Source organism: Rattus rattus, chromosome 2, assembly GCF_011064425.1.
Source record: "Rattus rattus isolate New Zealand chromosome 2, Rrattus_CSIRO_v1, whole genome shotgun sequence".
In the NCBI taxonomy this organism is placed as follows: domain Eukaryota; kingdom Metazoa; phylum Chordata; class Mammalia; order Rodentia; family Muridae; genus Rattus; species Rattus rattus.
Window position 1 is genome coordinate 152,235,505 of NC_046155.1, and position 24,869 is coordinate 152,260,373.

General features: G+C 47.8%; 1 protein-coding gene across 1 annotated transcript in view; it reads left to right on the forward strand.

The window, feature by feature from the left end:
* Positions 1 to 4,096: 4,096 nt before the first annotated feature.
* Positions 4,097 to 24,869, forward strand: part of Ptpn5 (protein tyrosine phosphatase non-receptor type 5) — a 56,967-nt gene continuing 36,194 nt past the window's right edge. Inside the window, exons 1-2 of the mRNA XM_032893563.1 lie at positions 4,097 to 4,599; positions 21,366 to 21,457. Coding sequence (XP_032749454.1) covers positions 21,438 to 21,457 — 20 coding nt within the window. The 5' untranslated portion in view covers positions 4,097 to 4,599; positions 21,366 to 21,437. The remainder of the gene's footprint in view (positions 4,600 to 21,365; positions 21,458 to 24,869) is intronic.

A 24,869-nucleotide genomic window follows, 5' to 3' on the forward strand; every position in this document is an offset into this window, starting at 1 on the left:
TCAAGACAGCCAAAGGGAGCAGGAAGGGCTTGGGAATGAGAACAATCATGGAGAGTACGTCTTGCTAAGAGAGTAATAATTCAGCAAAACCCAGAGAAGATCAGTTATAGCTACAGGATGGCGTTTCTCCTTTCTTTTTAGCTTCCAAGATGACCGGACTCAAATCTGAGCCTCATTACAGCACCTAAGAGGTCTCTGAGGGCAATGTAGTCACAGCCCTTTCTCCCTCAGAGAAATACAGTGGCTGAGCGCAAGGCTCCCAGTTCCAAACTGTACTCAAACGCCGGCTCTACCACTTTCAAGGTACATGGCTTTGTGGTGGTATTCCATTCCTCTGAGCCCCAGTTCTCTGCTTCAAACTGGAGATATTAATAGGACCTACGTCACAGGGCTCTTGTCAGGATTTAGTGAGATAGCGCAGGTGAATTCCTTTGCACACAGGAAGAACTCAATAAAATCAGCTGTAATTATTGAGCCTCTCCCCGGTCTCTCAACGTTTATCTACATTTTCCTTGGCCCTGGTTCTTCATCCTCACTGATATTTTAACATTGTTTATGGTTTCTGCTTCTGTGGCAAGCCACCTCAGATCCTTTGTGGGTTGGGGTAGGTTATAAATAAGTTAAGTAAATAAATAAAAATCTGGACAGGAGAATATTTGCACAGAAGCAAAACATTTCATTACCAACAGACTGGATTGCAAGTGAGGCCAAAAGCAAGAAATATTGATTCTGATTCCTAAGAGTCCATCAAAAGCCACTACAAGACACCCTCTGGTTTCTCTCCGACCATCTTGGCCCGCCCTCCCTCCCCTCCCCTTCTCTCCCCTCTCTTCTTCTTTCCCAAACACTTCTTCCTCCCTCAAGAAAGAGCAAATGAGTCACGAAAAATGACTCAGTAGCCCCCCAAGTCCTCCCAGCCTCCTTGCAGCTTCAACGTCATGGGCCTCATGGAGCTGCTGTTCCTCCCATTAGCAAAGAGATAGGAAACAGATGGGGTCACTTTCCAGGTTGACACAATGACAGGCAGAATGCTGGCTCTCTGAACTACCAGACCATAGGCTAGATCCTCTCCTGTCAAGAGTGACTGAGCTGTGTGGTGACATGAAAGTCCCCGAACCCCTCAGCACCCTTAATTCCTGATTGGCAGTAACAGTAACTCCCAAGGTGCTCGTGTAGATGAAAAGATAAGATTCAGGACCACCAACACATTATTTTCCAAGTCTTCCATGAATGTTGACTGTACCAAAGGAACTCTTAGAGGGCCAGAAGTCTTCACAAGGGTGGACATGGCAGACGCACGGTGAACAAGCTGGTTGAGACATACCCCTACTTGATAGAGACCTCCCCCTCCCCAGCAAGAGGTGAAGGAGAAAAATCACTTGAGCCCTGACTACTTTTATTTTATTTTTAACTATGTATATGTCTGTGTGAGTATATGCCGTGTGAGTGCAGGTGCCTATGAAAGCCAGAAGACAGTGTTCTGTCTCTAGATCTCCTAGAGCTGGAGCTACAGGTCATTGTGAGCGCCTCTGATATAGGTGCTGGGAACTGAGCTCAGGGCCTTTTCAAGAGCGCTGTGTGCTCTTCACCACTGAGCCACCTCTCAATCCCCAGGAGCCCCTACTATTAGAGGGGCTTTCAGGGGTCTTTGCTTCTCTCTTTGAGATGGGCATCAACAGTTACAATGACAGCCAGGAGTGAGCTCTGCACAGAGCAAGGGGAGTTCAGGAGGCAGCATACACACACACAGACACACAGACACACAGACACACAGACACACAGACACACAGACACACACACACACACACACACCCTCAGGAAAGACTAATCTCCACCACAGTGCACCAAAGGCAGGACTGACAGAAACCCTCCAGGTCCAACTGTGCCTCCTCTGTGATTCCTACATTGACAGAGCATGAACCTGGGTTTTAGCTGACCTGCGGTGAGAGCCCTAAGTCCTCTTCCTCTTTTTTTTTTTTTCTTCAGAGCTGAGACCAACAAGGGCCTTGCTTGCTAGGCAAGCGCTACCACTGAGCTAAATCCCCAACCCCCTCTTCCTCTTCAGTAACATCTTCTACGCCCCCCAGAGCAAAGGCTCTCTATTCTATGAGTTTGGACTTTGGAACTGGCCAGAGCCTCATTTGAAGAACACACCTCTTAAGTGACACTAAATAAGTTACTTATTCTTTCTGGTCCTTCTAGATTATTGGCATATCAAAAATGCCCACCACTCACCATGGTGGCCACAAAGATTAAAGAAAGCAATACAGTGGGAATACACGAAGTGCTGTCCCATACATAGTAGGCACTCAGTAGCCAGTAGTCATTTTAATGATACCTGGGGGAGCTCAGCCTGACACTCCACCATGGTGCTGATACACTCAGGGAGAGGCAGCAGGTCCTCCAGCAGATAACCACACCACCCTCCCAGACAGCCAGGGAGTAAGTCATACTGATTCCTTCCTCCCCACTACCTGGAAAGGAGATTTCTAGAGGGTAAGCAGGAGTCCTAGCGTGTCTCTGTATCTTTCCTAGGCAAAAGAAAAGACACAGCTTAGGGCCTCCAGATCAATATTCTTGACCTTCCGACACATACTGATGGACCCTTCTGTGCTCAAAGTCACTGTCTGGATGTCTAGGGTGCATCTAGGGGGAAAGGCAAGAAAAGCCCATCACAGCCGATAGAAAGTAATGGAGGTTGAGTGTCTCTGGAAACAGCTTCAGCTGTTCCTTGGATTAAAATGGAGAACCACTGTAGGCAGTCGGATAAAGGACTGACATCCATCTCTCAGATCGCCACCTAGAGAATGATCTGAAGGTGACCAGGGAGTTCCAAGGAGGAGGTGACACTTGATGTTGAAAATTGCACAAAGCCTGGGAGAGGGGGGGGGTGCATTCCAGGCTAAAGCACAGCGTGGTCAATGACTTAGAGATGGGAGAACAACAGTTTGGTGACAGGGGGAAACTGCAGGGCAGCATAAGAAACCGGAGCATCTCTGGGTACACAAAATGAAGGTTATAACTACCGTAGGAAAACATGAGGAGCAGGCCTGCAGTCCTAACTAGGAGACTCGCCGAAGACCTCACAGAAGTAGTATCTTAAAGAGGTAATAGGAGAGAAGAAAACCATACGGGCTTTCTGGAGCCGAGAGATTAACAATGTAAAGACCCTGGGGCCTGAGAGGCTGCCATCTTTGTTATGGCCACAGATTGGGAAGAAGGAGTGAAGGGCAGGAAGTGAAGTTAGAGCATTAAAGGACGCCTGCTCATGAAGACCCTCCCAGGCTATAAAGGTCGCTTTGGCTTTCTCCTGAATGCAATGGGCATCGGCTATGGGAGTTCTGACAAAGGATAGATGCATCCTGGTGCGTTTCAAAGGGATCGCTCTGACTACTCTGTAAGGAAACAGCTGCAGGTGGCCGAGGATGGAAGACTAGGAAAGAGGCTACTGCGGAAATTCAAGCTCCGGAGAGCGGTGGCTGGGACCATTCTTTTTAGTAGCCGGGTGCTGCTTCTCATTTTCGTCATATAAAACTGCGTGTGCAATCCACTGCCCCACAGAGCCTGCAGTGGGGTGAGATTTCAGGAACCAGCCCTGGAGAAGGTAAGATTGGAAATATGCCACACCTGGGCAGCCCTTGGAACCCTGGTGCCCACATGAAGGCAAAGCAGATGGGTGCCTGTCCCGCTGCATAAGTCAGGAGAGCTAACCCCGGTGGAGAGAGAGGTGTCCACCCGCTCTTGCTCTACAGAGACAGAAAAAGAAAGAGTGGGAAGTAAGGCGCCTCCTCCGAGTCCTGGAACAGGTCCTGAGCTCCGGGGTATGCGGTGCTCCGCGGGTACAGGAGCCAGCATCCGGGCAGGAAGCTCAACAGCATCCCCTCTGTGCTCGAACACTCCCAACCACAGCTCTGACCCCTTTGTCTAGCTTGCCTCTACCCTCATCCATCTGTCTGTCCGTCCCGCTCCAGAGAAAACGTGTACAGCCCTAGTGGGGTCCCTCTGGCGGTTGCCGTAGTCGCGCAGCCCCGACCCGGGGCTCCCGAGAGAAGAAAATCATGAATGAAATGGATGCGGCGCTCCCACTCCCCCGCCCTCTCAGTCCAGGCAACCTTGGCATAGGGGCGGCGCCAGTGGGGACTCCGCACAGAGTTGCGGCGGATGAGGGGGCACCGGAGATGGGATCCGATGTTAAGGGTCTGTGGTCCACCCCCTAGAGCTCTAGGCGATGCCGGAGCTCCCCACCCCCACCCCGCCAAGCCGGCGAGCCCTGCGCAATTCCCGGGGAGCGGCGCAAGCCCGTCCGGGGGCGGGGCGGAGCCCGGGCTGGGGGTGCCAAACAGACCCGGCAGCTGTGCCCGCGACTCTGTAGTCCAGGCGCATTTGGTGGGGCGACTGGGCAGGGAGCAGGCAAGGAGAGCGGGACTGAGGGCTCCGCGGACAGACCGACAGACGGACGCCCCCGCATACGCAGACGCACCGAGCTCCGCACGGCCCCTGTCACACACAGACAGGGACACACGCAGACACGCACACTCGCGCGCTCACATCCTCCCGCCAGCCTGCTTGTCCGCCGGCGCCTGGAGCCCGCTCTGGCCGGTAAGTGCGGCGCCTTTGTGTGAGAAGCCGGGAGGCATTGATACGGGGTCCCCTCTGGGGCGGCAGTGAAATTGACATCTCCTCCAACCCACCGGACCCAGGAGCCCGAGTCCGCCCCCGCCACGCCCCCCGTAGGGCGCCCCAAAAACTGGAAGTGGGGTTCCCAATGCAGGGGAGAGGGCTTGTGGTTGGGGACCACCGAGGGAGCGGCCGCCACTCCCCGTGCTCTTGCGCGGTTTCAAGGAGGGATCCAGATAGTGGTCCAGGTCCGAGCTTCTGCGGCCCAGGCTGGTGTGCAGCTCTCAGCAGCAGCGCCTCTCTAGACTCTGGACCTCAGAGAGGGGTGATGGAAATGGTAGCTAGCCAGCTGGTCGCCAAATTGTGCCTTCCCTGAGACCCCTTAGCCATCCGCCACTGGGTTCCAAAATAGAATCTCGGTGCATTTCCCCTCCCCCGACATATTGCTTTTTTTTTTCCTGGAGGAGGCCCAGACTCCTGCAAACCTTGGGTCAGAATCCTCATCAAGGATCAATTAGAGAGAGGAGTAGGATCTTAGGGCCGGAAAGGCTCATGTAATAGCTTCATTTTCCAGAGAGGGAAACTGAGGTCCAATGAGGTGGTAAGGCCAAGGTCACTAGAGAGTTAGTGGCAAAGCATGCATCAGAATCTGGGGTGCTTGGTTTTTATACTCATTTTCTTCCCCTACACAATCAGACCCAATCCCCAGGAAACCCCAGAGCCCAGAAATTCACGTGAGTAGGCCAGGTGAGTCTTGGCAGTGCTAGCCCTTCCCCCAGCTGAAGCTGAAGATGCCATTCATTTCCTGTCATCCTTACTGGTTTAAAAAAAATGGGAGTGGGTGCTTTAATTTGCCTCATTTCGCCTCTAGGGGGGCTCCGTTTTTGCAAGCATCCATGGTTTGGAAGGTAATTTGGAGAATGAAGCAGAAATTAGATTCTTGGTGTGAATCTAGTCCTTCCAGAAGTTGCTAAGCCTGAGGGTCTCCAGTTGGACCAGTGATGTGGCACTCTGTTTCATCTCGTCCCCTAACTTTGAGATGACCACATGCCCTCCCAGTCTGGCACTCTGCCCTCCTCTATGAGCACCCACTTTTTCTCATCCAACCATGTCTTTGTAGAGGTCTAATCATCTTTCCTTTGTGGAGGTCCCCAGGTCCCCACCGATGTCCCTTTTTCTTGCTGTTTATTAAGGCTGGCCTCTTAGTATTGCTGAGAAAGCTGCCGAGAAGGCTTGAGTTACAGCTGCACCAGACTCCTGAAGGGCAGATAGGTGTTCCCATACAGAAGGTGACAGAGAGGTGGGCCTAAGGATAGTGCAAGCACGATTTGATGAAGAAAGGGTGAAGTTGGTCTCCTTGGAGAGGTCAGATGGGCTAGGGTTCAAGTTAAAGACCAAGTTCAGTCTCTAGGGGCACGATGCTCTCCCAAGAGCTTCCTTCTTGAGTTAGGTAAGCAAACTAACATGGAGCAGGGCAAAGGTGGCCTCATAAGAGCTCCAGGAACCACAGCTGGCATAGTAGTCTCTGGAGATGGTATCCTCCTCCTAAGAGCCACCATTTATACTGACTTCATAAAGAACTGAGGCACTTAGGTTTGAGGTCTGACAAAGCTCCCACCCTGAGAGTAGCACACCTTGGTCCCAGGTCCAGCTCTTCCTCACCCCTGTGTAGTTCAGAAGTCTCTTGTAACCTCTCTGCAGCGTACTTTCTCCTTGAGGAAAATTCTCTAAAGTCCAGGGTTTCAGGTCTGCACTATTCGTCGGGGATTGCCTGGGGGCGAGGCTGGTGGGGAGAACGTTTATTTATATGACTGCTCTGGGCCTGGTTTCATCTCCTTTCACTTTGTGAGGGAATGTTTCCTGACTTAAAGAGATAATGCACGTAGGTTACTGAGCTTAGGTCCCAGACCAGAGGGAGGACTCAGGAACTGATTGATTCTTACAGCATTAGTGCCTGAGCTTTGCAGATATGCCCTCTACTTGTTCCCATCTTCAGATCGTTTGAGGACGTGGGATTTTAAGTCCTCTCAGTGATCCTCCCTAAAAGCCAGCCCCCTTCCTGCCCACCTATGCCTTGATCCAGTGCTCAGCCCCTGTGAGACGGCCCTGACTGACTTCTGCTTACCAGTTAGTTTGCAGTCATTTAACTTGACTGTTTAGATGATGCCTCTTTACAGAGCATCAAGGCTTTTCTTACCCTTGGTCCCCTGTGTTTACTCTGCACAGCACAACAGGGATGCCGAGTGTCAACCACTCCATTAAGCAGGTGGGGAAGTTTTAAGACAGAGATAGAAAGACTCCAGGGAGCAAACAAGGCAGATAACCTACTAAAAGAAGTTGAGAAGAAGGGCAGATTTCCTCTTCTTAAGAATCAAGGTGGTTGGAGTCGGGGATTTGGCTCAGTAGTAGAGCGCTTGCCTCGCAAGCGCAAGGCCCTGGGTTTGGTTCTCCAGCTCAGAAAAAAAAGAAAAGAAAAAGAAAAAAGAATCGGAGTGGTTTCTTGAAGCTCTGGTACCTGAGCCACGTCTAAGTGATTTGTGTATTAGAAGGCACATGGGATGCTTCCAAGAGGTAGAAACAGCCTGAGGAGGGAGCTGTCAGATTCAAGGACTTGGAACATGATCAGAAACTGAAAAGTGATCCATCCCCACTGAAGCCAAAAGTTAAAACCAACTCAGGACAAGGCTTCAGCGGTGGCAGGTGCTGGGGCACTGAGTGCCAAGCCAAGGAGTTGGACTTTCATTGTTGAGAGGAGGAGCGATGTAATCAGACTTGCCACCAGGAGAACGAGCTAGATGGAGACGGCCTGTGGACAGGGAGCTCAAGTAGGAAAAGATGACGGTAGCCTATGGAGAGATAACAAGGGCCTGGACTGGAGTGGTTGGAAGAATGGCTAGAAAAGAGATCGGGCATCGGCAAGAGGTCTCATTGTCACCGAAACCTGCAGGTATCTTGATGTGGGTGCTTCAGGGAAGGAGGAGTGAGTGATGGCAAAGCCTTGTGGTTTGAATGGCCGACGACGTTGCCATTCACAAAAACAGTCCACCAGGAGGGGGAAGGAGACTCCGAACCAATAGGAGTGGCTGACAGGAGCCATGATGTCTTCTGAGGCAAAGCTTTGCTTGCCAAGCACCTGATACAGCCAAGAGCTAGTTCATCCATTCCCCCTCCGATACGTAGAAACATCCGTGATGTGCTGGCTTGTTGCAGGTTCCAGGAGCGTATTGCTGGAAAAAAAAAAAGACAAACTTCCTATCCCAGGAGAGACAGAAAATAAAACCTAAGCAAGATAAAATGCTTGAGGTTTGCCTCTGGAGCAGGATAAAGCAGGAGTAAGTGATGGGTAAAGGGTGGAGGAAGGGACTTTTCTTTAAACAAAGCTGTCTTTTTTGGGAGTTGAAATCCAAACAAAACCCTGAAGGAAGTAAGGAGGAGACTTGAGAGAGCAGTTACCTGTGCAAGAGCCCTGGGATAAGAATAGATGGGTATTTCTAAGAGCCTTGTGTTGCTATAAGAGGGTAGGCAATGGAGAAGTATGGCAGGGGAAAGGGCATGAAAGAGGGCAGGGACCATCATGTGGCTGCTTATAGGTCTGAGGAATGAGACCTATAGTACGTTGGTGTTAATGAGTCCAAGAGGACCTGAGTCCTATTTGTGTATTCTTAGTGCCTAGCGAAACAGCCCTAGTGCTATACGATGGCTCACTAAATATAGTCATTGAAGGGATAAAAGTTGGAGCTGGCCATTCATGTACAGATTTCGTATCTTAGACTTTCATGAATCAATAAATATATTGTGTCATAGTAAGGATATAGTGAACTTGTCGTACGGTCACATTCGTAAAACTTAGGGGACGTGAATGCCTAAGCTGTAAATTGAGTCAAGTATGTGTCTTGAGGGCAGCAAGATGGCCTAAGAGATGAATCATTTGCCTTGAAACCCTTGGTTTGATCCCTGGAACCCATGGAAAGGGGGAGAGAGAGAAATGACTCTGCAAAGTTATCCTCTGACCTCGGTACACAGACCGTGGTACACAGACACGCAGCAGTAAATTTTTTAAATCTTCATCTTGTTCAGTCTGACTCAATGTTGTAAACACTGCTGATGACTGGGGCTACCTAGAAAAACATACCTTCGATGATTGCAAACCAATTAAAGTGAAAACATTTGAGGTCTTTGATCTTACTTCTATCGTAAAGGTAGAATCCTTCTGTTCATTCCACAGTGTCTCCTGTTTAACCCCTTTACCCCCAGCCACTTTTCTAACAAACATTCTGCAGACGCCGATTTCTCTCACAAAGGCATGGATTTGCAGGGCAAGGCATTAGCACCTCCAGTAAAACGACAGACTCCCCAAAAGGCAGAGAGAGCAATACAACATAGAAATTATGTACAGGGTATGACTACTTTAGAAACGTAACTTGTTGTTTAAATGAATCTACAAGTGTCAAGGGCAAAACTCTAGAAGGTATAGCTAGCCCTAGAAAACATCTATGCCTTAAAATGAACAAAGCGTGTATGGATATTTCGAAATATATGGGACCCTGTGTCAAAAGCAAAAGTAGCTCACTAGAAAATACCTATGCACCCACACGGCTTGGCAAAGCTGTGGATGTGTTCTGAACCTAAACTTGCCCATGGCTGAGTGACCCGAGTGAGGGTCTCCCTGCAGTTGACAGTGATACCGTGGCTCCCTGTGGTCGTCAGATGATTTGGGAGTGTGGGGCAGATAGGTAACATGTTGGCTGCTGCTGACATGAGCTGTTCCCAGGAACAGGAAGCCAACTGCGAGTCTGTACCTTGTGGGGAGCAAGTTGACAGGTGGTCTTAGTCTAAGACTCAAAGACTGAACCTCCTGGTCCAAACTCCATCTGAAGCTAGCAGATGCTTTGGCTCCGAATCCTGGAACAGGAAGGAGACGATACGGGACACGAGAGCTGGAGCCTGGAGAAAATGGAGAGAGAGAGACACGTGATCAAGGAGTGCTAGGAGTGCCTGAGAGGGCGAGCTTAAGGCCTTGCTTTCAGTTCTTTGGGGTATATACCTAGAGGTTAAATTGCTGGCTTACAAGGTAATTCTATGCTGTACCTTTTAAGAGGCTGTGGTGTGCTTTTATTTTAAAAAGTAAAAGGGACCTTTTGTTTGCCTAGTATGAAGAAGACCTCCTGTGGAGGTCTCAGGAATGAATGGTGCAGGAAGAGGCCATTAATTTAAAACAAGTAAATTTTGTGTGAGCTCTGCATGATCTTGGAGGTAATAGAGAAGAAGAAAGGGGAACAGAATACAAATGAGCACAACCGCCATTTCTGGAGAATTATTGCGATCTAAAGGCATCGTGGGTGGAAAAAGAATGCTCTCCTGAGAGAGTGTAGTGGGTGGAATTCATTCAAGCATGCAGGTATTTACTGCACTGGGCATCAAGGTGGACACGGGAGCCTCGGCAATCAACATGACCTGAAAGACCCACTCTAGGCCCCACTAGATCAGACCCTTGAACCGGTCTGATCTAGTGGGGCCAAAAAAAAAAAAAAAAAAGCAATCTGGCAGCGACAGTCCGAGTCAATGTGTGGCATGAGAATAAGGCAGGCGGACTTTCAGATAGAGCTGGTGGTACGAGCTTGCAAGGCCTGTTACTCAGAGAGCTGAGGCAGGAGGATAGTAAGTTTAAGGCCAGCCTGAACTACAGAATAATGAGTTCAACGCCAGTCTAATCTAGTGAGATGCTATTCAAAAACAATTTTAAAGTAGGGGAGCTAGATATCTATACAGTTCAGTTGGTAGTTCTTGTTTGGCATACGTGAAGCCCTGGGTTTGGTTCTCAGCAGTGCATAAATTTGGTATGTAGTGCATGCCAGTAATCCCAGCACTTGAGAAGTGTAGGGAGGAAGATCTTAAGTTCTAGGTCATCCTTTGACAACATAGTAAGTTCAAGGCCAGCCTGAAACACACAGGACACTATCTTTATTAAAGATTGCTCACATGTAACCTTAAAGGTATATTTATATGCAGTCAGATGCACAATGATCTACTGAGCCTTCTCAATCCTATGAGCTTGTCTGAGCTTGTCTGACTACCACAAAGATACAGACGTGGATGTGCCTTAAGGACGCCACTCGTGTGTTATATACACAGGGCATAGCTGCTTTTTATATTGGTAGAATTTTTTATGGAATCAGAAGAGTAAATTTCTTCCCATGTCTAAAAAATAAAATGCCAAGAGATGTGAAATGCTTCATTAACCTCCAGCCTTCAAAGGCAATAATTACTCCTGTTTCTCTCACCGTGGGAGGGTTTTAGCTTTTCTGGATCTCCATGTCAATAGCATGATAATGATATTGATCTGGGTATTCTAAGTGACAACTAGAAGGGTTGTGGGGGGGAATGCCCATTGGGTTCAGAACAGTGTCTTGTCCTTCTACCCCAGCCGCCAGGGACACTGAGATGTCCCTTCTCACCCATTTACCTCTCCAAGCCTTTGTGTCCTGCCTCCTCCCACCCCAAGCATCTTCCCTGCAGTTCAGGGACTCCTCCTTGTCTTTCAGCTCTCATCCGTGCAGTTCCACCCTCCATAAGACATCCCCAGCTTTCACTCCACACATACCTGGCACCACTCACTATGTTGCAAGCTACTAGAGCAGAGCCTGGCATTGGCTAGGTGTCTCCAGAGTGAGCTATGCAGATATGGGTATAGTACTATACTGTTTTGTCTTAAGATTATTTCAGATGCAGAGTTTAAGATTGGTATGCAGGGGCTGAAGAGATACCTCAGTGGTTAAGAACGTTGGTTGCTCTTGCAGAGGATCTAGCTTCTGTTCCCAGTATCCACATGGTGACTTACAACATTTTCAGGGGACCTAGTGCTTTCTTCTAGCTTCCGTGAACACTAGGCATGCGTTCAGTGCATAGGATGACACACAGGCAAAACATTCACGCACATAAAGTAAGAACTATTTTTATGTATAAACATAGGTGTATATACAGATTCGTGTGCACACACACAGCTGGGGATCCTCTTAGTGGTGGGTACTTGTCTAGTATCTAAGAGAGGCCAGATTCAATCCTCAGGACCACAAAGAGAAATAAACATAAAAACACAAATTTAAGAATCACAATGGGAGGGGGACAGGGAGATGGCTCAGTGGGTAAAGGTGCTTGCCACCAAGGCTGATGACCTGAAGACTCTACCCGGAACCCATAGGAGTGAAGAAGAAAAATGGCTCCAAAAGTTGTCCTGTGACCTCTGCAAGCATATCATGGCAATCACACACACACGAACCCATAGGAGTGAAGAAGAAAAATGGCTCCAAAAGTTGTCCTGTGACCTCTGCAAGCATATCATGGCAATCACACACACACACACACACACATGCATGTACGCATGCACACACGCACGTGTAAAACATTAAAAATTAAAATAACAGCAAATTATCCCAAAGTGCTCCCTGAAGCTGATAAAAGAAAATAGTAAAAAGAAGTCTAATTTCTGAGCATAGATGAGAATCATAGCCTAGAACTTACGACCCAGGAAGAGTTGTGTAGCTCAGGGAACCACAGGGAGGAGGAGACCAGCCAAGGACTTGCCTAGAGGAGTAAACGTCAAAGGTTTCAAGGAGGAGCCTTTATTGAGGATGGGGTTACATAGTCAAGAGCTGTCCACAGAAAGCCTTAAAGCATGGTCTTCCAATTGTGTTGAAGGCTAAGTCCTAGTCCCTCCTTGTTCATTTCTTCCTTCATCTTCTCTCACTTCTTACCTTCCCATCTCCTGAATCTGAGCGTACAGGAAAGCCCTGGGGGCCCATTGCATTACCTTTTGTCTCTTCTCTGTCTCCCTACACTCAAGGATACAGGATTAAACCCATCCCTTACTCCTCCTTTGCCTAGGCAGCTCATAGAAGACACAATCGGGGGCTGGAGAGATGGCTCAGTGGTTAAGATCACTTCTGGAAGAAGTCCTGAGTTCAATTCCCAGCAACCACATGGTGGCTCCCAACCATCTGCAATGAGATCTGGTGCCCTCTTCTGGTGTGTTTGATCATGGATAGGTGAGCTAGGGACCAGCTCTAGGATGGGGTATGGTTCTTCACCAGGTCCCAGACCACTGAAGAAAGAACTTACTCAGAGCCTAGGCTGCACGCAGCAGCCTCACTGGAGAGAACTCCTGGAGGAGGCACACACTAAGGTAGGCCTTAGAAGAAAGAGCGGGAGGCCACCGCTCAGAGAGTCTGTCCAAACAGCAAGAATAGGAGACAGAAAAGCTGAGAAGCAGGAAACACATGACTAGGGATATACCCATTTCATCATGGAAGGGGACTTATCGAATTCAATTATTTTAACCTGTTCCTCTCCAGAGCTCTGGCTCTGAGGGTCTGGCAACAAGTCAGGGCCTTTCAGAGGAGAGAGGAGTTTGTCTGGGGAGCCCTTCTCTTTAACTGCAGGGTTACCTGGCAGAGCCTAAGGCAACAGGAGGCTGACTCTCATAGCTGATAGCAATTATATAAAGCAAGGAGTCTCCCATGACTTGGGGGTAGACTGCAGAAGACGCTTTGAGCTGGGTCAATGGGAACAACAGTGGGGATGTCTATCTCAGGATTACCTAGCATTTTCTGTACACATGACTCTGCCTAGTCTTTACCACAGACCTGCAGCTCCCCTCACTTCTGCTGAGCCTGAGGGACCAGCCCAAGGCTCTGTAAGGAGAAGGTGGCAGGATGTAGTATGCCAGCATCTAAGCTTATCCTTTTCCCCAAGAACTGTGGTTGACTTAAAGAGGGCAACCATGAGACTGCCAGTGTGTCATGTTTTGAGAGAGTCAACTCATGATATGTCTGTTGAAGACCACCCAGGGTCCCAGGAATACAGTTGCTTCCAGAACACAGTAAAAGAATCAAGTCTCCATCCTGACTTCTCCATTGGCCAAAATGAACATCTTGTCTCGTAAATATTCCTACATCTCTTTCAGCTTCTACAAATAGATGGGGTTCTCTCCCTCTGTGGTGGTTTGAATGAGAATGTCTCCCCTTAGTCCCCAGTTGGTGACCTGTTTGGAAGGATTAGGTTTGCCCTTGTGGGAGGAAGTGTGCTGCTGGGGGGTGGGATTTGAGGTTTCAAAGTTCACAAGACCCATATTCATTCTCTCTTTTCTCTGTGTCTGTCTCTTTGTGTCTGCCTCTCTCTCTCTCTCTCTCTCTCTCTCTCTCTCTCTCTCTCTCTCTCTCTCTCTCTCTCTCTCTCTCTCTCTCTTCTGCCTGTGGATCAGGATGTAAACTGCTTTGCCTATCTGCTTCATGCCATGATGATTAGGGCTAACCTTCTAAAACTGAAAAACAAGCCCCCAATTAAATGTGTTTCTTTTATGAGTTGAGTTGCCTTGGTCATGTTGTCTCTTCACAGCAATAGAACACTCTAGGACATGACTCCACCCCCACCCCCACCTAGGCTTGTCTAAAACATCAAAGAATCACATGGCACACAAAGCACCTGACTTGTCTTTGTTAAATTTGTTTCAGGAGGTCAGACCCTTTTCAGCCTTCATCCCTATCCCTTTTTTTTTTTTTTTTTTGTTATCTTTTTTTATTAACTTGAGTATTTCTTATTTACATTTCGAGTGTTATTCCCTTTCCCGGTTTCCAGGCAAACATCCCCCTAATCCCTCCCCCTCCCCTTCTTTATGGGTGTTCCCCCCCCCATCCCCCCCCCTTGCCCCCCTCCCCCCAACAATCTAGTTCACTGGGGGTTCAGTCTTAGGACCAGGACCAATGAATATCTTACTAGGATATTCATTGCTACCTATGAGGTTGGAGCCCAGGGTCAGTCCATGTATAGTCTTTGGGTAGTGGCTTAGTCCCTGGAAGCTCTAGTTGCTTGGCATTGTTGTACATAAGGGGTCTCGAGCCCCTTCAAGCTCTTCCAGTTCTTTCTCTGATTCCTTCAACGGGGGTCCTATTCTCAGTTCAGTGGTTTGCTGCTGACATTCGCCTCTGTATTTGCTGTATTCTGGCTGTGTCTCTCAGGAGCAATCTACATCCGGCTCCTGTCTGCCTGCACTTCTTTGCTTCATCCATCTTGTCTAATTGGGTGGCTGTATATGTATGGGCCACATGTGGGGCAGGCTCTGAATGGGTGTTCCTTCTGTGTCTGTTTTAATCTTTGCCTCTCTATTCCTTGCCAAGGGTATTCTTGTTCCCCCTTTTAAAGAAGGAGTGAAGCATTCACATTTTGATCATCCGTCTTGAGTTTCATGTGTTCTATGCATCTAGGGTAATTCAAGCATTTGGGCTAATAGCCACTTATCAATGAGTGCATACCATGTGTGCTTTTCTGTGATTGGGTTACCTCACTCAGGATGATATGTCCCAGTTCCAACCATTTGTCTATGAATTTCATAAAGGCATTGTTTTTGATAGCTGAGTAATATGTCATTGTGTAGATGTACCACATTTTCTTTATCCATTCCTCTGTTGAAGGGCATCTGGGTTCTTTCCAGCTTCTGGCTATTATAAATAAGGCTGCTATGAACATAGTGGAGCACGTGTCTTTTTTATATGTTGGGGCATCTTGTGGGTATATGCCCAAGAGAGGTATAGCTGGATCCTCAGGTAATTCAACCCTAGTCCTTTCTAGACCTTTTTCCTGGTTCATTCAAAAGAGCATCAATCTGGACAACTGTCCCTGAGCCTAGCTTCTGTCTGGGCTTTCCTAGGTTTGCCTCTGACTCCTCCTTCAAACCCTGAAGATTCCCCCATCTTCCCTACATGTACTGCTGAAGGCCGAGCCAAGCATGACCCCAGAAGGGCTACTCAGAGGCTGGAATGGGATCATGAGAACTACAGCCACTGTGGATATGAGAGTAGCTAGGGTTCCCTAGCTACAGGTGGAGGGACACTTCGAGGTGACCATCTTCCCACTTTCCCTTCCCTAAATGCCTCCAAGCCCCATAAGAAGGAACATAAAAGATCCCAGAAGCAAAGATTCTCCATAGCAAATCACAACAACACTGACACAGCCAGCAACAGCAGCAGGGAAGTCCAAGTGAAACTAGAGGCAGGGAGAGACCAAAAGCACAAAACAACGTATGGCCAAGTGAAGCCAGCATTCGTGAAGTCTAAATTCTATTCCAGGAGGAAAGCAGAGAGCTATACAAAAGGCAAGGCTTCAGTTCTAGAATGCAGAAACTCTGCCAGCCAAGGCAGAAGGCAAGGGTGGGGATGGGATCCCTGTTAAAACCAGACAGATAATGTTTAACAGAACTGATAGATAACACAGAGTACTGTGTGCTATGTGCTCTTCTAAGATTCTTAGATTTACTTAGCACAGATAAGGAAACTGAGGCACAAGAAACTCAACAAAGCTCTGGACCTCTTCCAAGGCTGGCAGCAAAACCCCTCACATTCACAGCTTGAAATCAACCATAGTAGCAGCATTTACACCACGGGAATTGGCTCAGGACTCATCTTGAATCTATACAGACCTTGTATGGAAAGAAAGGGGCTGAAGTCATTGGAGAACACCCGAAGCTCACACAAAATAATAACAATTGGTATTCCTCATCTCAAAAATCAGCATATATCTGTACAAACCAATGGATGTGATTATGATATACGCATATGCATGTGTAACATATTTCAATCATGCCCGACCCTAACATGGTCTCATGCCCCTTCCCCCCTGCCACTCCTCCTCTTCCCATTTAATCTCATTCCTATTTTCATGTCTTTTTTTTTTAACCTGGAGTCTACCTATTAGAGAAGATGTGATATTTGTCTTTCTAAGTCTGGCTAACTTTGTTTAATATAATGTTCTCTGGTTCTACCTTTCTTCTGCCAAATGACACAAATTCATTCTTTACAACCAAATAAGACTCCATAGTGTGCATATATCACATTTTCTCAATCCCAAGCAGCTGCTGATGGATTGAGTCTGTGCCTGGGTATTATAAACAGTGCCAGCACACTGGGTGTGCGGGGGTCTCCATCCTTTACTGACTAAGATTTCTTTGGGTAAATACCCAAGAGTGGTACAGCCAAATCCTAAAGAAGCTCCATTTTTAGCCTTTTGGGGAACCTCTTTACTGATATCTGTAGTGGCTGCATTAACTTTACATTCTCAAGAACAGTATAGAAGAATGCCTTTTCCCAGCATCCTCTCTGGAGTTTGCTGTTTGGTTCCCTGAAGACAGACATCCTGAGTAGAGTGAGGTGGAACTTCTAGCTGCAACTTGCATTTCCCTGTTGGCTAAGGATGTTGATTTATTTCCCATTATTTGTTGGCCATTTGGCCTTTGAAAACTGTTCACCTGTGGATGTCTTTAGGACCTTCTAGGATCACATCCTGAACATTTTACATACATCTCATGTAAAAACATTGAATAGGACCCAAAATTCACTTAATCTTCCCAATAACCCTCTGAATCTTAAGTGTGTACCAGGTGAGGAAATGGAGATCAAGGAATCAGGCATTCTGGCCAAGATCAGAGAGCCAGTTGGGAACCCTAATTTGTAGAGCAATATCAGGGGCTCATATTTGCCTCTTTTGTGGTAATTTTAATAAGCCACTTGTAAACACTCAAATTCTAACCCACTTTCATTTTTTTATTTTTTAGAACTACTTCTTGAACAATTGGATGAATAAAGATTAAGTGTGAGAAATAGGAAAACCATATCTTAAACTATAAACCTCATGATTCAAATAGAGCGTGGATCTGGAGTTGAAGCAAACAGTGTCAAGCCTGCCTCTGCTGTTGCCAAGTGTGATCTTGAACAAATAATTCTCCCTCTCTGCCACTACTACATGCACGTGTGTAGAAGGGAGTTTCCTATTTGGGGTTAGAGTAAGAGAGGAGAAAGGAGGTTTGTGTTTGGAGTGGGATCTAGCCCTAGGCAAAGGGAGGCCATGATGATCACACCATAGTCCTGGGTGCAAGTCTTCCCAGTGTGGCAGAACTGGGCATTGATCTCAGAACAGAGGGATAAGAACAGGAAAATGGATACCAAGTTCCCTGAGGGAATTAGTAATTCTTAAGGAGGTAGTATTTGAACAGGGTCTTTAAATTAATTTTATTAGCACAGTATAGTGGATTTCATTATGGCATTTTCATAAATAGACATCATTTTATTTTATTCTTATACCCCACTACCCTATCCTATCTACCACCCTCACCTTCCTGGCCCTTCCTTCCTTTTAAACAGGTCTCACTTCTCTTACAGTTAGTGTTTCCCGGGCAGACAGATAAGAGATTTTTCCAGCAGAGGGAGAGGAAGGTGCATTTCCAAGGCATTAGAGATGGAGTGAGAGTCTAAGTAGGGGAAGCATCAGCATCCCCACAGGAGGTGTGATCACACCTTCATGCTCATGATTGCCTGTTTTCTCCTCACAAATTAAAACTGTGTACCTGGGGAGTGGGGAGCACAATGGAATGTTTTCAGAACCTTAGAAAACACAGGTAGACCAGATGTCCTTTGAACCCTCAAGACCTTCAGCTGCCCTTTGAGTCCCTGCTTGTCACACAGTTCATAATCATATAGGTCTATCCACCTATGCGGATGATTTGCACCGTCCAATAATCACAGCTGGACTCAGATTCTGCCAATGGTTGGCTCAGCTTGTTTTACCCTCCACACCTGGCCAGCAACCTTTACCCAGCTTCCCCGGCCTGACTTCGTGGTGTTGTGTCTTCTGCTGGGCCACTGCCATTCTGCCATCTGTCTCTTTTAACCTTGATGCCACAAAGTTGAAACCTGACCTATAGGGATAGGCCCATTTGTCAAACATTTTTTGAGGGGAGGGCTTTTTTTTTTTAAGATTTGTTTATTTGTTTTACATATATGAGTACACTATAGCTGTCTTCAGACACACCATAAGAGGGCATCAGACCCCATTACAGATGGTTGTGAACCACCATGCAGTTCAGGACCTCTGGAAGAGCAGTCAGTGCTCTTAACCACTGAGCCATCTCTCCAGTCCAGGTCTTGTTGTTGAAAGGTGTAATTTCATTTTCATTATAGGCTCTTAAAATTCAGAACACATCACACCTGTAACTATAGCCAAGAATTAGTAGGTTCAAGACCTGTGACCTGTTCGTGTACTGATGGAACATGGTTGCCATTATCACACTCAAACTGTCTCCAAAGGCAGGCTCATGCTTCCTGGGGAAACAGGTAGTCACACCCTCAAATCCTTCTGCTGCCAGGGAGGATATTAGGGAGCCACCCAACCCTCCCCCACAGGACTGGGATGGAAGCAGGCACAGGAATCACTCTCTAGCTCCTTCATGGGTTCACGCTATAAACCCAGAAGAACCACTGTACCCACAAACCTTAGTATCCTCCTCTGTAAAGTAGGGACTATCCTATGCTTCTTCATCTGTCTGTGTGGATAGCTTCCATCAAAAGTACCCAGCGCCTGCTAGAGTGTGACACCATTCTATCTCTGAATGTGGTTTATTCCAAAGACTGGAAGGTGGAGAAGAAAGGTGCAGAATGTAGATAATAGGGGCAGATCTGTAACTATGGTTGGCTTTGGACAGGTCACTTCATATGACAAAAATCTCCACTCTCTTCTCTAGAAAATTGAAGTAACAGTCAATTCCTTCTAGTCCTGTTGGGAGGGCAAGCACCTCCCACATGGATGGTGCTCAGGATAGTGCCCGGAACTGTGTCACTGTCCACTCCCTCCCTGTACATGGAGCGGTGAAAGAACAAGACTAAATCTACCCATCTCCCTCCCTCCTCTGGGCACCTCCTCCTCCTGATTTCCATCCACATAAACCTACCATGAGAAACAGAAGTTAGAGATTTTGAAGAGCAGGATGGAGTAAACAGTGTCCACAGATCCCGAGCAGGGTCACAGTGAGTCTCATGGATCCTCACCCTAAAGACGGGGTCAGAACAAGATGCCTTAGCCATGTACATGAGCCCGTGATGTCTCTCCACATTGCTTACACAGTTGGCCTCTATTGCTCAGTTCCTGTGTGGTAGCCAAGGCCAGCAGAGAACCTCTGTATGTCTGCTGTACCTGTCTAACCATAGTGGGAAGCAAGAAGAGTCACTGGCCCAAACCACAGACACCTTCAGGCTTGACAACACTTTTCCATTGTCTCCAAAGATGGACACAGTCCTTGGATATCCCATTCATGGTGGAGCTACACCAGGCAGCATTCCAAGCCTTGTATCCTTTCAGAAGCACACGCTGGCCCTTTTTCATGTATTAGCATTGTTTACACAATTGCCTTCACCACCACCACCATTTTTCTCCACATTGTATCTTTGTTGGTCACTTGCAGGTTTTCTGGGCATCTGCTGTTGTATTAGGTGGTATGATAGCCCCTGGGGAACTAAAGAGTAAGCTAGAACTTAGGGGCCAGTGAGATGGCTTAGCAAATAAGGGTGCTTGCTACCAGACCTGACAACCTGAGTTTGATACATGGAACCCACACGGTAGAAAGAGAGGATAATACCCACCCCGACACACAGCGTATGTCCACCCATACACACGCTGGGTAGGGGATGGCAGTGTCATCTTTCTTGGCCTGAAGACGGCTCTCCACATCCTCATTACCCACCTCCTTGTCCAGGAGATTCCATCTTAAGGGTCTCCACCTTCCCCAAGACACAAAATCATAAAGGACAGCTTTTCAAGGAGCATGGCTTTGGGATCTATGACCAAACCTTCCCCAGGTAACTAGGACATGTCTGCCTTGCCTCTCTGGAAGCAAGAAGGAGGAGAAGGAAAATGAGGAGGAAACAGCACCAGTTCCCATCTCAACAAATCATCCTGCCCCACTCCACCCTCCCTTCTGACACCTGTCAGATGATATCCGTTTCTGCACTCCACTCCACATGCCCTCCCTCTACCTGGACAGCATTTCCACCCCGAGGCCATACACTCCCACTCCTCCATCAATCTTATGACTCCTCTACCTTGTTTGGTCCTCGATAGTACTCAAGGGCACTCTGAACATTTCCTATCAGACATTACCCCTTCACTGGCCTGGCTTTTTTCCTACTTGCAAAAGACGCTTATGGCCCGTTGCATTTGTATGGTTTGCACACCGTAGCTGTTTGCAGTAAACACACGTTGAAGAAATGGATGGGCAGTCCCTGTGTCAGACTCACTCAAAAGATACAAAGCTGGGTTGCTAAGTCCCTTAGCTTGACTTGTTCGGCCCCTCCCTTCCTCCCTTCCTTGGGTCTCAGGTAGTCGCATGCTCCATAATGCTACCCACAGAGCAGGATGGAAAGGGAGTCATTCGTTTGAGTATCTCCACCAGAGAACAGCCAGGCCCCTTCTTTGAGATTCAGAGCACTCTCAAGTTCATGGTCCGCTCAGACGAGGGCACAGATGGCTGGACAGTGAACAGATGGGCCAGGAGGGTAGGCAGCTTGGTAGGATGGAAATAGCATGAACTAGGTAGGCATTGGGAGTCCTGGGAGCAGAGCCTGTCTGTTCCCTGAGTTTGCTGCACGCATCATTCTGGGCTCGTTGGCTGCCAACAACAGAAGCACTTTATAACCCAGACGGAAAAGAGTCTTATTAGGAGCCTTGGGGCATGACACAGGCATGATGGGCCACTGAGTTCCACTTCAGGGATCCTTCCTGTGAAAAGAGGCTGGCAGGGCACTAGGCAAAGGGGTAGGTAAGCCAGGATTTGGTGAACTGCCTGCAAACACTGTGTAACCTGAGTTGCTTCTCTGTGCCTCAGTTTCCCCCAACTTGATGTTCTGAAGCTGGCCACTTTTTCTTTACGTCTACAGTTTGCTTTTTGCTGAGGAAAACTCCCAGTCCTGGCCCCAGATGGCACCCTTCCCCACCTGGATACCTTGGGAATGAAGTTTGAGGGAATTAGGTGAGTGAGTATTTGTGTGTGGTCCCTGGAGGGCACTGAACCTGCATATTCTGTGACTAGTGACTCATTTGCACAATGTGACCAGCCTGACCATTTCTTTTCCATCAAGATGAATTATCCTCTGCCCCTGCATGCTAACCTTGCTGATAACAGGCCTGCATGGTGGTCTACCTAGCCATTCTCCTCATGTTGAGAAGCTCCTAGCTAAACCCCAAAGCCACCTGGGAACTGGACACTACCCTATTTTTGACCTTTAAAGTCCGTCAAAGGCTCAGGAACAAGACTAGGTGTCTGGAATGCATTAGGGGTGGAGGGGAGAAGGATGCTCCCACATCACTGAAGTGGATGGGGAAGTAGGTGTATAAATCACTAAGAAGCGTCAAAACAAAGTAAGCAACAAGAGAAGCATGAGGTGGGTATGGGGAAGCCTGGAGGGTTTGTTTGATTCTTCCCAGGAAATTATGAAACACTCTATGAAAAAGGTGATGACTGAGAAGAATACACAGGAAGAGTAGGATGTGGCAGAAGTTGGAAAGAACATTGCAGGTTGAGGAACAGTGCGAACCTGGGCACAGAAGTGAGAACAGTTCCATTTGGCAAATAGAAATAGGGGATAAGATCTTGAGACAGTGAAGAACTTTGTGGTTGAGGAGGCATGCTGAGAGGTCTGAGAGAGCAAGCAGGAAGTCCACAGTAAAGCACAAGTCTGTTTTGATTCCCCCAACTTCACACTTGGGTATCATGGTCCCTCCCAGCTAAGTTTCCTCCTTCCATGTCCCCCATATCACCTAAGATGGGTGCATGCTCAGGCTCCTCTGCCTGCCTCACCAAGTATGTTCTCTTTCTCTTCATAAGCACTGCACAAAGACAGCACCTATTCCAGGATGCCCTCCATAGCACCTACCCACCTACACCTAGGCAGAGGAGTAGTACAAACAAACACACTCCCCATTGTCCTTGGACAATTGTCCTTTAACTTCCTCCAACTCATCTCAGCTATTTGTGTCAGCAACATCAGCCATGGGCTGCTAGAAGTTGGGCAAGGGGTTCAGGATGGGTGTGTAACTATGTAATTATGGACACAGACATGAAGAGACAGTTAAAGGTGATGATGATATCCAGGCTGTGAGAAGCTTTGCATATGACCATCTTATAGATGAGGACCAGGCCCAGGACAAGGAAGTGATGGCCCAAAGTCGTAAGTGTGTGGGGATAATAGCAGCACTGGTCATAGTAGTGCCATTTACAAAAGCCAAAAGGCAGTGCCAGTCCACATGTCCATCAGCTTAGTGGACAATGCAATGTTGTCTGTCCATACAGTGGGAAGTTATTCACCCATAAAAAAGAATAAAGTACCGGCTGGTAATGGTTAGCAACTTGGATGCACCCTGAAGACATTATGCTAAGTGAAAGGGACAAAACATGGAAGTCTCCATGTATGATTCTACTTCCATGAAACATCCAGAATTGGCCATGGAAACATAAATAAAATCAGAGGTGATGGAATATGTCTCCTTAATAGATACATGGGGTTTCCTTTGGGGAGTAAAAACATGCTGTAACCAGGTAATGCTGGAATTAGATGGCGTGAGTTTATTCAGTATACAGTGATGGGTTTCATCCAGGTGTGGTAGCACATGCCTGCAGTCCCACCATTCAAGGGCAGAGGTAGGAAGATCGGGAGTTCAAGACCAACCTGGGCTGCATAGCAAACAATCTAAATAAACATTCAATTCTATGCTATGCAGACTCTATGGCCAGATGCCACCTGCTGAATCCTTCCTTACATCTATACTGCTAGCTCCACCCGGTCCTGCTGCAGACTTTCTGAACCCAGGCTGGCTCTGGGAGTCTTGTGCTACTACTTCTCAGTACAAGGAAGCCACACAGCCACATGCAGGAAGGACTCCCCATCCAAGAGGCAGGGCTCATGACTTCTGGGTGAAGTCTCACCTGCTCTCTCATTCTTCTAACCAGACTCCTTCCAGTCTGTGTCCCAAGTAAAACATCTGTACTGCCAAGTCCTCACACTGGCAGCCTGTCATCTACATAGAGATATGCTTTAAGAAGTAGCTTCAGCCTTCCCTTTGGAGGACACTTCCTCCTCCCACAAACTTGAGTGCAACTCTCCCCTTGAATGGAACCTATTTGCAGGCATCAGTTAATGAGATGGATGCCATGACACAATCACGTTAGCACCTCCAGCTCTTTGGTCAGATGGGAAGGGCCCTGGCTCGCTCAGCACTGCAGTGGGCTGCCAGAGGGCTTGCTCTCAGGGGTTGCTCAGCAAATACTCGCTGAAGGCACCCCATCATCTCTCCGGCTCTCTGCTTCTAGGTGCCACAGTGGGAAGCCACTGAGTGAGGTGATACAGGCGAGTTTTCACAAATGCTGCTCAACGGACAGAGGTGGAAGAGGAAAGGGTTGCCCACAGCAATCCATTCCATGCTGCTATTTCTGCTCCTGGTGGGCAAAGAGAAAGGCAATACAGAGGCAGGGCTTCTCCATGCTGTGTGAATGGACCATCTTGTTTTTGGAAAGCTGACCCAACTCCTGCCATAGCCTAGACACGCAGCTCTAAAGGGGCAGGGGCTGGAGTCCAGCACAGGGCAGAACCAAACCTTGTTCCGTTTTGCTCCACAGTGTTGGGTGCTACTCTTTCTGCTTTTCTGACTATGAAATTAGTCATTTTCTAGGAAGCTTATTTATAGAGTCCACTGCATGCATGCAGAGCTGAGCTATTCTGAATGTGGCTGGGGTGTGAAAGCAGGTGTGAGTCACTTGTGGGTCCCCATCCAGATACCTTGGTTATCTTTCTGCCTCACATCATCGTCCACTGACTCAGGGTATCTTCTATCTAGGGGTGCTCTTATAGTAAAGCAAGTTCAGGATTCAGAGACTTCTCAACCCCAATTCCCCTGGCCCCTACTTTAGCAGTCAAATGTGCACATCATCATCATCGTCGTTGTCGTCGTCATCATCATCATCACTAACAAAGGAATCAGGAGACAGAATGGCACAGTGGTAAGAGCATTAGCTTGGAGTTCTTCGAGTAACTTCAAACCCAGCTTCACTCTGATGAGGCCTTGGGCAAGTCACATAATCTGTTAAGCTTTGTTTGATGAACAGCATTTCCTGGGGTTTTGGTGAGGACTCTGTTTCAGAGTCTAAAAGGTGAACCTATCTTTTGTGGAAGAGGAGGTGGTAGTGATAATGGTGGTAATGGTGGTGGTGATGATGGTGATGGTGGTGGTGGTGGTAGTGGTGGTGGTGGTGGTGGTGGTGATGGTGGTGGTGGTGGTGGTGGTGGTGGTGGTGGTGGTGGTGGTGGTGGTGGTGCTGGTGGTGGTGATGGTGATGATGGTGGTGGTGAGGGTGGTGGTGGTGGTGATGATGGTGGTGGTGGTGGTGA